The sequence below is a fragment of the Gorilla gorilla genome, chromosome 5 (assembly GCF_029281585.2).
Source record: "Gorilla gorilla gorilla isolate KB3781 chromosome 5, NHGRI_mGorGor1-v2.1_pri, whole genome shotgun sequence".
In the NCBI taxonomy this organism is placed as follows: Eukaryota; Metazoa; Chordata; class Mammalia; order Primates; family Hominidae; genus Gorilla; species Gorilla gorilla.
The window spans coordinates 71709599-71724748 of record NC_073229.2 but is presented as its reverse complement, the minus strand read 5'-3'; the positions used below and the strand labels follow the sequence as shown (position 1 = coordinate 71724748).

At 37.8% G+C, this 15150-nt stretch overlaps 1 protein-coding gene across 2 annotated transcripts in view; it reads right to left on the bottom strand.

Moving 5' to 3' along the window:
• Window positions 1-573: 573 nt before the first annotated feature.
• The window catches only part of LRRC1 (leucine rich repeat containing 1), a 128685-nt gene continuing 114108 nt past the window's right edge, over window positions 574-15150 (bottom strand). Inside the window, exons 11-14 of one of the 2 annotated variants that reach the window (XM_004044222.5) lie at window positions 10463-10578; window positions 4773-4945; window positions 3680-3816; window positions 574-1802 (exon numbers count right to left, since the gene is read on the bottom strand). In XM_004044222.5, the coding sequence (XP_004044270.1) occupies window positions 1644-1802; window positions 3680-3816; window positions 4773-4945; window positions 10463-10578 (585 nt within the window). In that variant the 3' untranslated portion in view covers window positions 574-1643. Of the gene's footprint in view, window positions 1803-3679; window positions 3817-4772; window positions 4946-5101; window positions 5171-10462; window positions 10579-15150 lie in introns of those variants that run through there. The other variant, XR_008680915.2, reaches the window with a different exon arrangement.

The following is a 15150-nucleotide window of genomic DNA, read 5'->3' as shown; positions in this document are numbered from 1 at the left end:
ATTTACATACACACAGACTAAAAAGCTAAGTGAACCCAATAAGTAAATGTATAGAAGTAAAAGGAAGTATTGTATTTGGTTGGTTGAAGACGGGTTTATAAGGAGTCCAACTGGCCAGATAGCCACAACTCAAAACTACTAGCCAGAGTCAAAGGCAATTCTGGGCTCTGCCCCATGTGAATGCAAGTCCCACAGGAGGTCACGCACAACTGACGGGTAATTTAGATATTTAACAGACCAGAGCACACTGTCAAAGAATTTGGCTACTTGCTATCACTTGAACATACAAAGTAATAATTTTAAAAAGCTGTATGGCCAATGTCCAGGATGAATTTATTTCTTGGAGAAAAAAATATATATGATTTTCCTAGACACCACACAGTGACTGGCACTTTTCATTTCTCTTTTATCACAGCATACAAAAAAGAAATCAACAGAAACACACCAAAACTTTTCCCAATATCCCTTAAATTAGCAGATTTAAAATTAAATCTTGAAGCAGTATTTTGTGATACTTTGATTCAAACTCTATTTACAAATTAAATTGCACTTATAAAGACAGCAACATTTCTATTTTGATAGTAGGTTATTTTGCTTTATTGTGGTTGTATATCTGGATATAAAACTTTTAAAGCTTTCTTGAATAAAAATCATTATTTTGCAGTCCATAATTTATTTGCCCACTGAATGTCTGAACCAGTTTTCTCTTTTTGTGCTTTTCTGCTCTATTTTATTTTACAAATGGCACATACCATCAGAGTAGGCACAGTCTGACACTGCACTCATTATGAGAGACTTATTCAGAAAAAAAGTGTAAGGAATAAAATATTAGCAGTCAAATCCTTTGGTTCATCTTTTCAAAAAAAATCAACCGATATAATTACAAATCATTGATAATTCATCTTTTTGGTTAAAAACAAATCCACCAGGTAGATTACTGATTAAAATGCAACACTGCTTTAAAACACCACATTCCTATTCTCATCACACTGTTCAAAGATGCCATTGTTTACAACTGATTGGACATGACACAGGATACAGTAAGGCACAAGTGGATGGTACAAATAAAAACAAATACTTTAGGACTTGTTTTTCTGCACAAATACTAAAATATGTACCGTTTTCAAGATAAAATAACAAAAAAGAAATACATATTTTTGTTATGAAATACCTATACAAAATTTTAAAATTTACACCATCTGAGCTGCCAAAAAGGTTTAAAAAGTATCCATTTTTCCCCATACATAAAACTATCTCTCATCAGTAGGTCCAAGGGAACTTGGGGGATTCAAAATATCCCAGCACTTTACGGAAGGGAGGAGGATAAAAATTCCCCTTCCTGCTTTCCTTTACCCCAACATAAGACAAAAACAAAGGTCGTATGTTTACAGTAGTGTATTCTACTTATTACAAACAACTGAAATTAAAAAAAAAAAAAAAATCACACCGGGAGACCACTGGTGCGCTGACTGGTTGCGGGATGAGTAAGGCACTTCCTGGGAGACAGCAGCTTCCCCACACTCCACGGGAAGATGGCGCGCGGGGGCTGGTTAGGACAAGGAGCACATGAGGCTCCCGGGAAGCAGACAGGAACGTCTCGACAGCAGAGGAAGACACAGGAGGTAAAACTTGGAGGTGAAACTCTACACAGAAGTGGTCACTCGGTCAATGGCATGATTGACCTCGTTTTTGTTTGAGTCCAGTCCTTTAGCAGCATTCATGTCATTCCGTAAATTCTCCACTGTCTTTTTCATGTGCTTTAACTCCCCTGGGTGTGGAGTGGCTCGCCTTAGAAGTGTTCTCTAAAAACAAACAGTGGAATGAGTGTTTTGGTTTTATTCCACTACTTTTTTCAAAACATGCAGCTTCAAGGCATTAGCATTCCAATACAAATGTTACCTTCTTAGAAATTCTTAGTTAAAATGGGTGGAAAAGCTTTCTTTGGAGGTATGTGCATTTATCAACTGCCTACTGGTAGTTAAGGAAAAGGGAAAGTGTTCCATGTAACTTACCTAGTTACTATAGAAGGATTACTTTCAGAATAAAAGAATACTTATAAAAATATGAAATTACTATAAAATAAAAAGCCTCCATAAACAGCAAGAACATTTATTTTAAAATTTAGGATATAATTATAGGGTGTGGGGAAAGAAAAAGATAGAAGAGTAAATAAAAAATCCTAAATTAAAGTCACTATAATGTTCTACTATTACCCAAAGCGATTCTGGCTTCTTTCAACCCAGAATGAGGCATGGGAGGCATGGGAGAAAAAGGAAATCAAGAGGGAAGTATACCTTTTCTTATTTTGCTGCTGTGTGTACTATTTCTATGACCTACTGATGAAAGTTCACACTCTTCTAATTAAGACTGGAAGTTAAGTAACAGGGTATGAGTAATTTTTAAAATATTATTTAATATGTTACATGATCTTTAGCTCATAAAACAGCATGTACATCTTTTAAATGGCCTATCCAAGAGCTTTAGGGGGAACCAAACTAGGTTAACAAAATACTGGAAGAGGCAATGAAGTCACTGGTGATAATCACACTCTAAGAAGTCTTGAGGTAAGCATTAAAGAGTCATCGACAGTGAGTGATTTTGTCATCCCTAATTTGCGTTTTGCCCTTTACGATTGTAAATGCCTAAAATCCCATTTGGTGACAGCTGGAATAACAAAGACTATAGGCAATAATTTAAAAACTGCCTTTGTTTTGGGGGCTGCAAGTACTCCCTCTAAGCGCTGCTTAAGAAAACTCTCAATTAGTTCAAGGAATTTAAGAAGCCAAAGTCAACTGCTAGAAAGATGTCAAGCCTTGTCACCAACACCTAGAGATGATGGATGTCTGAGAGACGAAATTTTCAAGTACAGATGAAAGTAAGGGTGACTAGTATTTTCCAATTTCTGAACAAAAACTTGTTAACTAATCCAACTAAGATCATAAGCCCTCTACAAGAAGGCTAAGGTGAGCTGGTTACACGAAGAAGGCACAGAGGTCTGGCACTAAGTCAAATCATGGCAAGTGAATGGAGTCAACACGGGAAGAGACAGCATTCACTGGGAACAATTTAAAAAAAAGTTTCTCCATGTTAAGAAAACAGTGGGAGTGGGAGGGGAAACTATCACAAATAAAGAAAAAGAAGCACCATAAAAGCAGGACAACACAACAATAACAGGCCGGGCACAGTGGCTCACGCCTGTAGTCCCAGCACTTTGGGAGGCTGAGGCAGGTAGGTCACTTGAGTCCAGGAACTGTAGACCAGCCTGGACAACATGGTGAAACGTCATCTCTACAAAAAATACAAAAATTAGCCGGGCATGGTGGCAGGTGCCTGCAGTCCCAGCTACTTGAGAGGCTGAGGTCGGGGGATGGCTTGAATCCATAAGGTTGAGGTTGCAGTGAGCTGAGATCACTCCACTGCACTCCAGCCTGGGTGATACAGGGAGACTCTGTCTCAAAAAAGAAGAAGAAAAAAAAAACCCATGAGTTCCATTTGCCTCATTTACCTTTTGTAAGCGAGTACCTACAATTACCTAGCTTTGTCTTCTAAAAAAATTCCTAAACGCTGAAGGCAAAGCAGAGAACATACTAACTGAAAATAAAGAATATCCTTACTAGGTGCCATTCTCAATCTTTTAATTTTGAACTTCCACAGAGGCAAAGAATCTGCATTTCCATACCGTCTCATTGTCTTCTTCATCTTTCTCATCCTCCACAAATCGGATTGCACTGACTCTGTTGACAGCACGCTCGTTCCAGGCTTCATCAGAGACATCATTTACCAAGTTCTCCAGCGCACCACAGCGAGGCAGATTCTCTGCAGTGACAAAGACCACATCAGCAGGGAATTGCGTTTCATGTGACCAGTAAATGCTATGAACTTGGCGGCTGACAAGGTAGAATCTATACGGAGGACCAGGGGTAGAACATCAGAAATAAGGGGGGTGTTCTGTTGCAAGTTTGGCTTTAAAACACAAACACACACAAAATTCAAAAACAAAAAGAAAAAGGCCTGGAACAAGGTTGCCCCTTCTTTTTTAATGATGTATAATTCTATTTGAGATCATATAAAATATCTGCTAAATTAATATGTTACTATTTCATCACAGAATGTCATAATTTAGAGTCCCTTTTAAAATGCTTATTTTATACAACTTCAAAACTGTTCTGACAGTGATGTGGCCGCACATGTTGGACACTAGTACTTTCCTCAGTAACACACTCTCTACCACGTTTTTCTCTAGGGTCTTAAAAGTCCTCCCACTTGGGCTCCCATTCCCCCAGGGCACTCCGGTTCTCCTCCACCAAACCCAGCTCTCAGCAAAGGGTTTATAATAGCATTTTGATGTTAATGTGAATTTTTTGTTTAACCACACAATTTACAAAACAAAGATACAATGACTCAAAATAATTCAATGGCTTAAAAACAGTATGCCAGTGGTGTTAATACTAATCCTCTGAACTATCAGTTTGGATTTTAAGAGACTCTGTTACCACTTCTAGAAGTATTGTATTTTCAGCCTTAGCTATAATTCAAAACCAAAAAACTGCTTATGGAATTTCAAACATGATAAATAGATATAAGTGGCCCTTCTTCTGCAAGGATGTAGGGTAGCCTTCCCGGAAGAGTCCAACAGTGGCCTCACCTGAGCCGGCTCTAGGTGCAGACTGGATATAACACAATCACATGAGGGAGTAAGAGGCCTTATGGACAGACGTTAGGTCCTACTCAATCTCGTGGCCCTGTGAATACTGTCCTTAAATTAAATTCACCTTGACAAGTAGGTTCAGAAGGCAGCTGAGGAAGTAAGACACAGGTTAAAATCTTCTCTCCTGTGGTGTAGTCTGTGTCTGTCTGGAATGTAAGCAGGGGCTGGGACTGGTTGTCAGATAGCCACAGAGCCTTCAACTTCAAGGCAGTCAGGGATAAAGGTAGATGCAGCAACCTATTTTTTTTTTTTTTTTAAAAAAAGAGACATCACAACCTCAAATTTTGTAATCAAAGCAATCCCTATCAACAAAATGAGGAAAAATTAAAAGGAGCTTCCTGAGATTGGTTTCAAAATGTAAAAACGGTGTTATGTTTTTAAGACGCGACATACTCTTTGCAAGTGGATTCCTCAGTAGGTTCCTGTGCTTCCCTTTTCTGCTCTCACTTCTCCCATTAGAATCTCCAGATTACAGAGCAAAGAAAAAAAAAAAAAAAAAAAAAAGAGAGAGAGAACATTACAGGACACATTTTTACGGTATTGTACTAGGTTTCAATGTAAAGAGAGAAAGTCAAGGTGACTTTGGAAGGACCCAGAAGGAGGAGTTCTTTACCTCTGATGGCCACAGCCTCACTGACAGGGCTGGTGTGAAGCTGCAGGATTACCTGTTTCCGGGAGCACCTGATGAATCAGGCCAAGAGGAAGGAGGTGCCTGGGGTGTCAAAGCATTTAAGTTGCAGCCAAAATAAAGATTAAACACCTTTTTGGATGGACTCCATTTGCTTTCTCTAGGGAGATTATTTCAGTTATTCCCTTCTAAACCTTTATCTCTCAGTTTCTAGAAGCTCTTACTTCTCAGAGTCCTAGGTGACAATTAATATCTATATCAGATTATTTCAGTTTCAAATGAGGTAGTATAAATGAAAGTGCTTTAAATGTTATAATGTGACACCTAAATATTAGTTTTATATTTATGTTTGCACAAAGATTTCACAGATTGGCTGCAATCAGTAGAATCTATTTAGTAAAGACCACTGCCAGAAATCATATGTACACCTATCTCCAGTTAACATTAGCAGGAAATCTACTTATACATCTTACCAAAAGTAATAGTGAATTATCAGACACACACAGCATTTCAATTGACAGAACTTACAGGAAATAAACTAGAACTCTCTAAAGATACGAAAAGAAGCTGTATTCCAACAACACAAAACTCATCAGAGTAAATGGTAGGCATAAACTGGTTAAATTACTTTAATAAAAGAAGTAAAAAAAAAATCAAAGAGTGCATGGACAGTATTAACAACAAATGCATTATTAACAAACTTTTCACAGTAACAATACATTTTGCAAAAGATTTCTGTGTTAGTTTCAAAGATGAGAAAATATTTTCTTTTCCTTAACAATTAGTCCAGTAAAGCCTGAGTCCATCTCATGCACATGTATTGGGTGCAGTACTGAGGAAGAACTGTGAAACTGTAACTTAAGTGGGAGTGAGGTTCTTAAGCCAGTGCATCCACGAGAACTGCTTATGTTAAAGTACCCTTGAAAAGACTATGAATTGTACATTGTAAGATTTCACTAATGAGAGCAATATTAGGTGAGAAATACATATTTTTAAATCCTAGAATCCACCCAGTGCCACCATGTGCTCATAGCTAGAGAAGGACACCTGAGGGAACCTCAGGGAACAGCAGATTCACAATTCCATTTCTTTTTACTCTGGGATATTTGTTCTTTAAGGGACAGAACTGAAATACCTTGTGCTTATACAAAAATTCTTTCTCTTTCTATCCAAAGAATGTTGCATACATGTAAACTCAAATGCAAGGAAGTTAAAAACATGTATTTGCCAGGTACTGTGACAAGGATTTTCTTAAATAGGCATTATACACTGTTAAAGCTTCAAGTACATCAAACTTTTTCATTTTATTGAACAAAAATGTAATTTCTTTTAAATTTTTCTCCTACATCTTTTAAAAGAGGAAGCAAGCTAACATCCACTAGAATGTTTAAAGTTTCAAGTCTTGGGCAAGACACTTACAGTCAACATCTCTACCTGTCTTATGAGAACAGAAAGAAAAAAATCAAGACTTGAAAACTGGCACAAAACACAGATACGCAAACGTGGTCACTGTAACTTCTCAGACTAGAAGCCACCTGAATGTTAAAGCAAAAGTATAAATAAGAGGCTAAAAAGAGCATCAATAATATTAATAAATCACAGCTTCTAAGGATGACAAGCCATATGACAAAAGCTAAATAAATTATTAGAGTCTACAACAACAAATCTTATCAACATATTTCAACTCAAATTAATGAGTTGCCTGAAACACCAGTTTTGCTTCAAAGAATCAAAGTGCCAACTTGAATGTGGCTGCTGCTGACTGAGTCCACACCACACATGAGCTGCCCACTGTCTTGCGGACAGAAGTGTTGCCAGTGGTGTCCAAGAGAAAAAAAGGCCCTGTTCCCTGAACAGTCTGCCCACAGAGATTCTGCAGGCTGGCTGATCCTCTAACTCACTACAGCCTGGGGAAAAAAAGACACACACATGCTTTTCTGTCTCTCTTGGGTAAACCATCCCAGCTACAAGTCAGAAAATGATGAGAAATACATTCCTGCTTTCCAAAGGAGCTAATAATACATTTTTGGTTTATTCTGGTACCTTCTGTACACTACAGAATAAAAAGAATCAACGCACAAGAAACCACAGCCCACAGGCATCTCTGTGTTCTATTTAGGACCACATGCCCCCAGAAATAAAAAACTTGTGGTTACTATTCACACCAATGGTACAAGAACTAAAGCAAATGAATAACCAAACTGTAAGCCTCTTGTCTCCAGTTATGTCCATGACCAACCCAGCCCCAAGTGACCTTCCATGTCTGTGAACTACTATAGCAACTGCTTTCTCAAATTTAATATCTAAGCATGGCCTACTGATTAATATTAACTTCACCAGGGACTGAATACGCCTTACAATGTAGTTTCATCTTTCTGCTACTTTCTACTAGAATTTTTAGTTTTAAGCAAAGTTTTCAAAAATATTTAAAAATATATATAAATTGGGAACATAACTGGCAAAAAATTAAACAATACTAAAATATCTAAAGTGAAAACTCCCTGTACCCTCAAGTCTCATCTAGGGAAACTACTATTAGTATTTGGGTATAATGCACAAATAAGTGATTTTTTTTCTTTTTTAAGGAAAAAACCCCACCAAAATGAGAGCTCTATATACTGTTCAACACTTTCCCTTTTCACCTAGTATCTTGGGTCTCTTTCTGTGTCACTGCACAGAGAAATATCTCATTCTTTGACTGCTTAGTATTCCACAACAGTATGCTGTTGTTTGTCTTTTAATATTTTTAATTATTTGGATTGGGTAATACATACATACAAAGTACAAAATTCAAAAGTATAAGCTATTTCCTATTTCCCAATTGACAACCATTGATTCTAATATTCAGTACTACTAACACTGCAAGTAAGGAAGATCCTCAAATGCCCAGTTTTGCACACTTGGTGGATATTCCCATGGGAGAGAGTCTAAGTATTAAGGAATTTCGTGTTCTGTGCCTGAGTAACTGATGATATAAGACATTTTCTTTACTGTCACAGAAGGTTTAATACTTAGTTTCCAAGTGACAGGTTATAGTCATCCTTGCTATAATTTATCCTACCAAGCTGCAAAAGAAAGTTTCTAGAAACTCACAGTGTAGGTTTCCTGCTGCCATGTGTTATTTTTATATACTTGAAACAAGAGGCAGAAGCTTCTATTGTATTTAATGATTTAGTATGATTTCCCATGGTATGACGTTTCTGCAAGCTAAAAGGCTGACAAGGTAGCCCTTTTTAAAAGATTAGTTTCTATACTGATACTTTTAATAAGTAGTGATTAAATATTTTAATAGGCTTAAAATTTGGTTATGAATCTATATATGTATGCATGGACTAAATGACACACTTAACTGACTCAAATGACAGCTATGTAACCCGACTTTTTAATTGGGTTTTCTCCATTCCAGCCCAAGCATAATAAAAATTTAACTTTCTCTTTTTCTGAGAACTGGAGAAATGGGCCTTCATTCATGTAAAAACAGTTTTTCAGCATCACAGCCATCTTTCGGCTCAAGAATTGAGGCAAATTCATGCTCAGTAGTGTGGCAAGAACCAGCAAATGTTGACTCATTGAGTTGCTATTGCTAGAGGATAAAGATCAGGAAAGAAGTACCCTTCTCAAGCTGTAAAGGCTCATGCCTTAGTTGTGCTTAGTTCAGCAGAAATCCGAGGTTCAACTCAATTTAATCCTGGGTTTCCGGCAACCAGTTAGTGGTCTTAAGAATCTATCAAGATGTCCTGAAAGCATTAACTCTAAAAAGGTGAGCATTCCCTGAGGCTATAACTCACCTCTAGATTCCAGCTGAGAACTGCTGTTTATTTAGCCCTGCTGTCTATAATCCATTAGCAAGAATAAAAAATGGTGACCTGTGCCTGACCAAAATGACCAGCTAATCAGCACTCAGGAGACAGCCTCCCAAACACTCTTTAGACTGCCGGCCTTTACCATTTAAGATCATTGATCATCTTCCCCCAAGCAGTTGAACCTTTTTCTCCTCTCTAACCACATCACACTCAAAAGCAATTTTTAATTCCTTTTGGCAAGGAAGCCTGTGATATAAGCCATTCTGCAGTGGCCTGCTATTCATCCTGTAAAACTATTAACATTTTTGTTCCACTGAAAATATTTACCAGGCATCCGTTATGTGCCAGGCACTCTGATGGGACAAGTGACACAATGACACATAAATCAGAAGAATATCTAACTTTAGGTAACTTCAGGCTTAGTAGGGTTACCCATATGAAAACAGGCAATTCTCATATGGTACTGTGACTGCCATGGCAGCGGAAATTCCCCAAATGCAGATTCAGAAAGGAGGCTCCCTGGAGAAAATAAAGCTTGAGTGATGAAGAAGAGAGCCAAGGAGACAGAGAAGAGGGTCCCCAAAAGAAAGAATAGCCTGTTTCTGTTCACAGAGAAGGCGCATATGACATTTAGGGTGCTGAAATTAGCTCAGAATGATGGAAACAAATGTGTTCCACAAAGATGATGAACAGGCATATTCTAGAAAATGGCACTCAGTCCAACATGACCTCTGCTCCAGAACTTGAGAAATGGTGATGCTGTGACCTTGGGGATACTAGTCTGGCGGCTCTGAACTTTTTTTGTATTATGAATCATTTGGAGATTCTGACATTAGCTGTAAACACTTCCCTAAACACACAATTCTGTTTGTATTTTCAGGGGGTTCAGAGTCACCAGCAGAGTATATCAAGGTCCCCTGGTTAAAACTGAGTCCTGCACTCACTTTGCAGGTGAGGAAACTCTAAAGCCCATGATGACTTACAAAAGCTACTTAGAAGAGCTAAGTCACAACCCAAGTCTCCCCATTCTCAGGTCAGTGCTCTTTCCCTGGCATCACTGTACTGTCATTCTGGGAAGCATTTCTACGAAAGTGTCCACTGACACTTTAACCCATGCTCAGGTTTTCCCTGACCTTCTCTGCTCCATTGGGCTCAAGCACTCTAGCCCCGCTATGAAGGAACTCCCTGAGGCCTACGTCATTTGAAAAATCAGGATTATATTCTGTAAGATAAAGCAAAGACAAAAATTTGAAGATGCACTGCCAAGATTGGGATGTATGTATATTTGTTTCCCTCAAGCAAAGCAAACTACAACAGGCTTACCTGTTCCCTGCCACATCCAGGACATGAAGTTCTGTTGCCTGTGACACCTCTGCAGGTATCCGAGTTAGTCTATTGTCACGTACACAGAACACAGTGAGGCTGCAGCACCCGCCGATCTATGGTGAGAAAGAAAATACATCTTTTTTCCAGTTTTCTAGGGGAGATGGAGTAGGATCACAGTACCTTGTTTACCAAACAGTATAAAAAGGATGCATAAACTTATACCACATAACTCATCGGTCTCACTGATGACCAACAATCATTAATTTAAATCTTACAAAATGCAGCCCCATATGTTCATAAAAATCTCTGCAAAATGTTAGATGTACATGTTCTAAATTAAATCAAGAAAATCAATGATACAGTTAAAAAATTTTATTCTAAAGAAGAAATCATTTTCCACTGCTGATATCTAACGCAACTGCATCTGTTAAATGTTAACCAAACTATACAATCCAGAAAAATACTATGTGGTAATATGTGAGTTTAACAATCCTATTTTCAAAAGTTAGGCCAAAGGTGATACTGATACACACATAATTCAAGACTTGCCCATTATATTAACTTCAGCATTCTCGGTGTTCCAGTTTTTTGTTTTTTGGTTTTTTTTTTTTTTCAAAAAGAGGGGTATCTTACAGATGATACAGTACATTAATTTCCACCACACATCTTTTAATAGCTTTTGGTCATTCACAAATTAATGTGGTAAATTCACTTTTTTTGATGAATGTAAAATCAACAGTATCTTCACAGAAAGTAAACTGAGTAAATCCATACATCCATTTCTTCAGCTGCGGCCTGCTCATAAAAGCACACAAATCAACACCTCCATCCACACCAAATTTGATTACCATTTTTTTAAAGTAAGCAATTTAAAGGTAACTGAGTTTTGTATGAGTCTGGTCTTCAAAAAGGAACATAAACACACAAAAAAATCCAATGATTCTCTTGAACAAATCGGCGGTGGTTTTTACAGTCAGGAAAACTGAATCAAGAGGGCAGAAAAATAGCTTGATCCCAGACACAACATTCTGCAGGACTCCATAAAGTACTACATTCTTCTTGTACTCACTTTCCTGACTAAGGGCAACTGCTAGAAAAGGCTCATGAAGGAACCTATTGATGTCTCTCCAACACATGGAAAAATACTACTCCAGAGCCTCCCACTTGTGAAAGAGCACAAGACTTGAATGGTCAATGATATCTGAATATATCTTCTGCCCTTTTCTATTTATACATGTGTTTAATATATGTATATAATATCTTCAAAAGCAGAATGCATATTTTTGTGAATGGCTACATAATTACTTTCATACATAATCTTTTTATTTCCTCCCTTAAAAATATAAAGATTTCAAAATAATGTATTGAACCACAATATTTAACCATAATGTATATAAAAGAAAAATAAATATGTAAGTAAATGTAGACTAACATTTGTCTCTGGTCATGTGGAAAGCACCCAGATATGTAGAAAGGCTTTTAGATGGCTCCCTTTAGTCTCCGCATTCACATATTTCTCATCCCAGCAAAAATGGTCTAGTCATTATACCCTAAATACATTTTTATATTTTTGATCCCACTGGTTTTTACAGAAATGCCTTTTTAAATCTTACCAATGATCCAAAATTAGCTAAACATCGTCTATTCCTCCATTGAGTCTTCACAGAACCCTTTGGTCCATATAATAACATGCATTTCATAATTACGGTCTAACCCTCTGACAGCACAAAATACCACATGAAGAACCCTAAGATCATTTACCTGAGTTACTGCTTATTTGCACGTTTATGTACACTCAAGGTACTTGGCAAGTATAGTATTCACGCTATCTACCCACCATGCATAGCCTCTCTGCCCACTAAATTTCTCATTTACATATGTTTATACACTTTATTTACTTACTTGTGAAAGACCTCTACTTAAAAGTTATCTGCCTGTATGTGTAGCAGCGGAGACAACAAAACTCTTTTTTGTTCCAGTAAGAATCACCAGAGTAGCCTCTCTTAGGTTTTATAAACATCAAGCCCCAATATAGTGTGGATTTCCCATATGGCTGAGCATATTCTCCCTCCCTTGAGGAAGGGAATCAACAATTCTACCTAGGTGCCCAGATATATCATGGAAGGAAAGCAATCAAAACCCTGATCCTTTTAATGATCAATATTATTAGAGTCTCTGATAAATTTAGACAATCCTGACAAAGATCTACTCATGAGAAAGAATGACTAGGTTCCCATGGGGCACCCTTGCCGCATCCCTGCTCCAGGTGGAGGAGCTTCGGTGTGAGGCTGGGGTTCAGAGGTACGGCTGCATGCCCTGAAGGAGAGCTTCCAAGTCAGCAGCTGGCTGAGGCTGAAGACCTCCGCTAGCGTCCTGATCTAGCTTTGAAGAGACAGGATTTATGTGTGACCCAAGGGGGGCAAAGCAGATATTATCATTCATATGATCGTCCGGATGGGATAATCAGCTCCTGGAAGACATACAGAGCTGGGACTGCATTTTAATTCTGGGCATCTTGTCATGAAGCTGTCCACTGCCCTCCCACCACACCAACCTGTAAGATATCTGTTTTGGGGCCCTACTGCTATACCATGTGAACATTTTCAATTTGTATCACGTGCATATATTATGTAGTCAAAAAAATTAATTAATTAAAGTGGGTCAGAGAAGGCTCTAAATAAATGTTCTGGACAAGATCCATTAATCGTTTGGGAACATATTGTGTAAACTTCAATGAAGTGTGTGAGCTGTCTACTGTGTGTTATTGTTTCATTTTTCTTTTTCCTTTCCCACTCTAATCTCACACCCATTTGAGACGTCAAGGGATGGAAAGCAATTGCGTACAAGAGCCTCTTAGGCCCTCTGGGTTGTCAAAGCAGGCAGTGTGACCTCCTGATCTCTATTGTCTATGGTTTTTGAAAAACAATGCCAACAAAGAGCACATGTTGTTGCAGAGTGTGCTAGGGATGCCTTAATCACCCCACAAAGGCACATGCTGTCCCAGCGAACATTCACATAAACACAGCCCTCTTTCCAAATCAGCCAGGAAGGGATGGCACAACCTTTGGGTTTTAGAAAAGATTATTAAGCATTCAAACCCATAACTGAAAAGATATAGTTCATTATAGACGTCAGAGGGAGATGCGGTATGATGGAGGGAGCGGATGCTTTGAGACCATACAGACCTGGGCTAGAATTTAGGCTCAGTCATATGTTTTGTGGGTTTGGATATGTTACTTTAACCAAAAGTAACAATAATGATTAAATTAAATGAAACCACATATATGATTTGGCGCCTATCATAGAAACCGGCGTTTTGCTGTTGCCAAATAAATGTGGTAGCTATTTTTTTTTCCAGGAAGTAAAAACCTCAGATCCAAATGATGAGTACAATCAACACCTGAATACCTACTATGTTCTCAGAACTGTACTGACGCTGGCAGTCTCTTTCCTGAACTTACCTGAATGTCTTAAAAAACCCATCTCCCTAACGATGTATCGCAGTGACATTTTGTATTAATAATAATGAAGACTGACATTATACACACCATTCATATATATTTTGGCTTTCTCTTTTGGGTTCAGGAGGCAGAGTTTACACGTTTCTCAGTGGTAATCAGGATAAAATGTATCACTTAGAAGTTCTGGGAAGCAGAGTCACTGTTTAAATAACTTATTACCAGTTATGTAGGAAGCTGATATTTTTAAGCCTCCCTTAAACCACATAATAGCACCTTCCCAGAATACAAGGGGTTGGACTTGGATTCTCTGAGAATCATGGAATATAGCTGAGAATCTTTGTCCAGCCATTTTGTGTCTCTCTTAATTCAAAATGATAACTCTCCTTAGCTGTTATGCACTGATGTAACCCATCTCAAGAAAATAGGATCTATAGATTATTGAGCAAACCTCTGCTCCGGTCAACTTTCACTAAGTATTAATTGCCTGCAGGTGAGCTCATCCAAGGAGGAGATCATGAGACAGATTCAGTGATTCAAAAAGGGAGCCTATGTTAGTCACGTTTGTTTATATTCCATTTTTTAAATGCTTGCCTTAAGTATAAGGGAACTTTCACTTTCCTTCAGTATATTCCTTTTAATATTATTTGTAACATAATTGAACACACATCCCATTGGCAAAAAAAGAAAAGTGTACAATCAGTAAAATCTGGCCAAAACGCAATTTGAACAAAAATAATATGAAGCATAATTTTAGAATCCCATCATCTATGGCATATTATTCAAATGTTCCCTACTTCATAAATATTTTTGGAAATCGTGTGGCTTTGGGATTCCCTGAATTCTGAGGCCACTGACATCAAAATATCCACTAATAGCTACGGAATTCTTTTTTTTTTTTCTGATTATAAAAAAGTACCTTACATTGATTAGAAAAATAAAAACCAAACATACATGCACAGGAAAGCACAATGAAAAAAAATCAAATCTTACCACAAAGGGATAATCAGTATTAACATTATGAGGTACAATCTTCCAGTACCACTGCCTTGCATTTGTGATTATACATACACACTTTAACAATGCTTCTAAGAGGACTTTTATGGACCACATAGTTATTTCCTTCTATGGATGTATCACAGATTATTTAAGAAACTGCCCGGGTTAGACAATGCTAGTTAGGTCTGCCACTTCTTTGCTGTGTGACTCTGGACAAGTGACTTAACC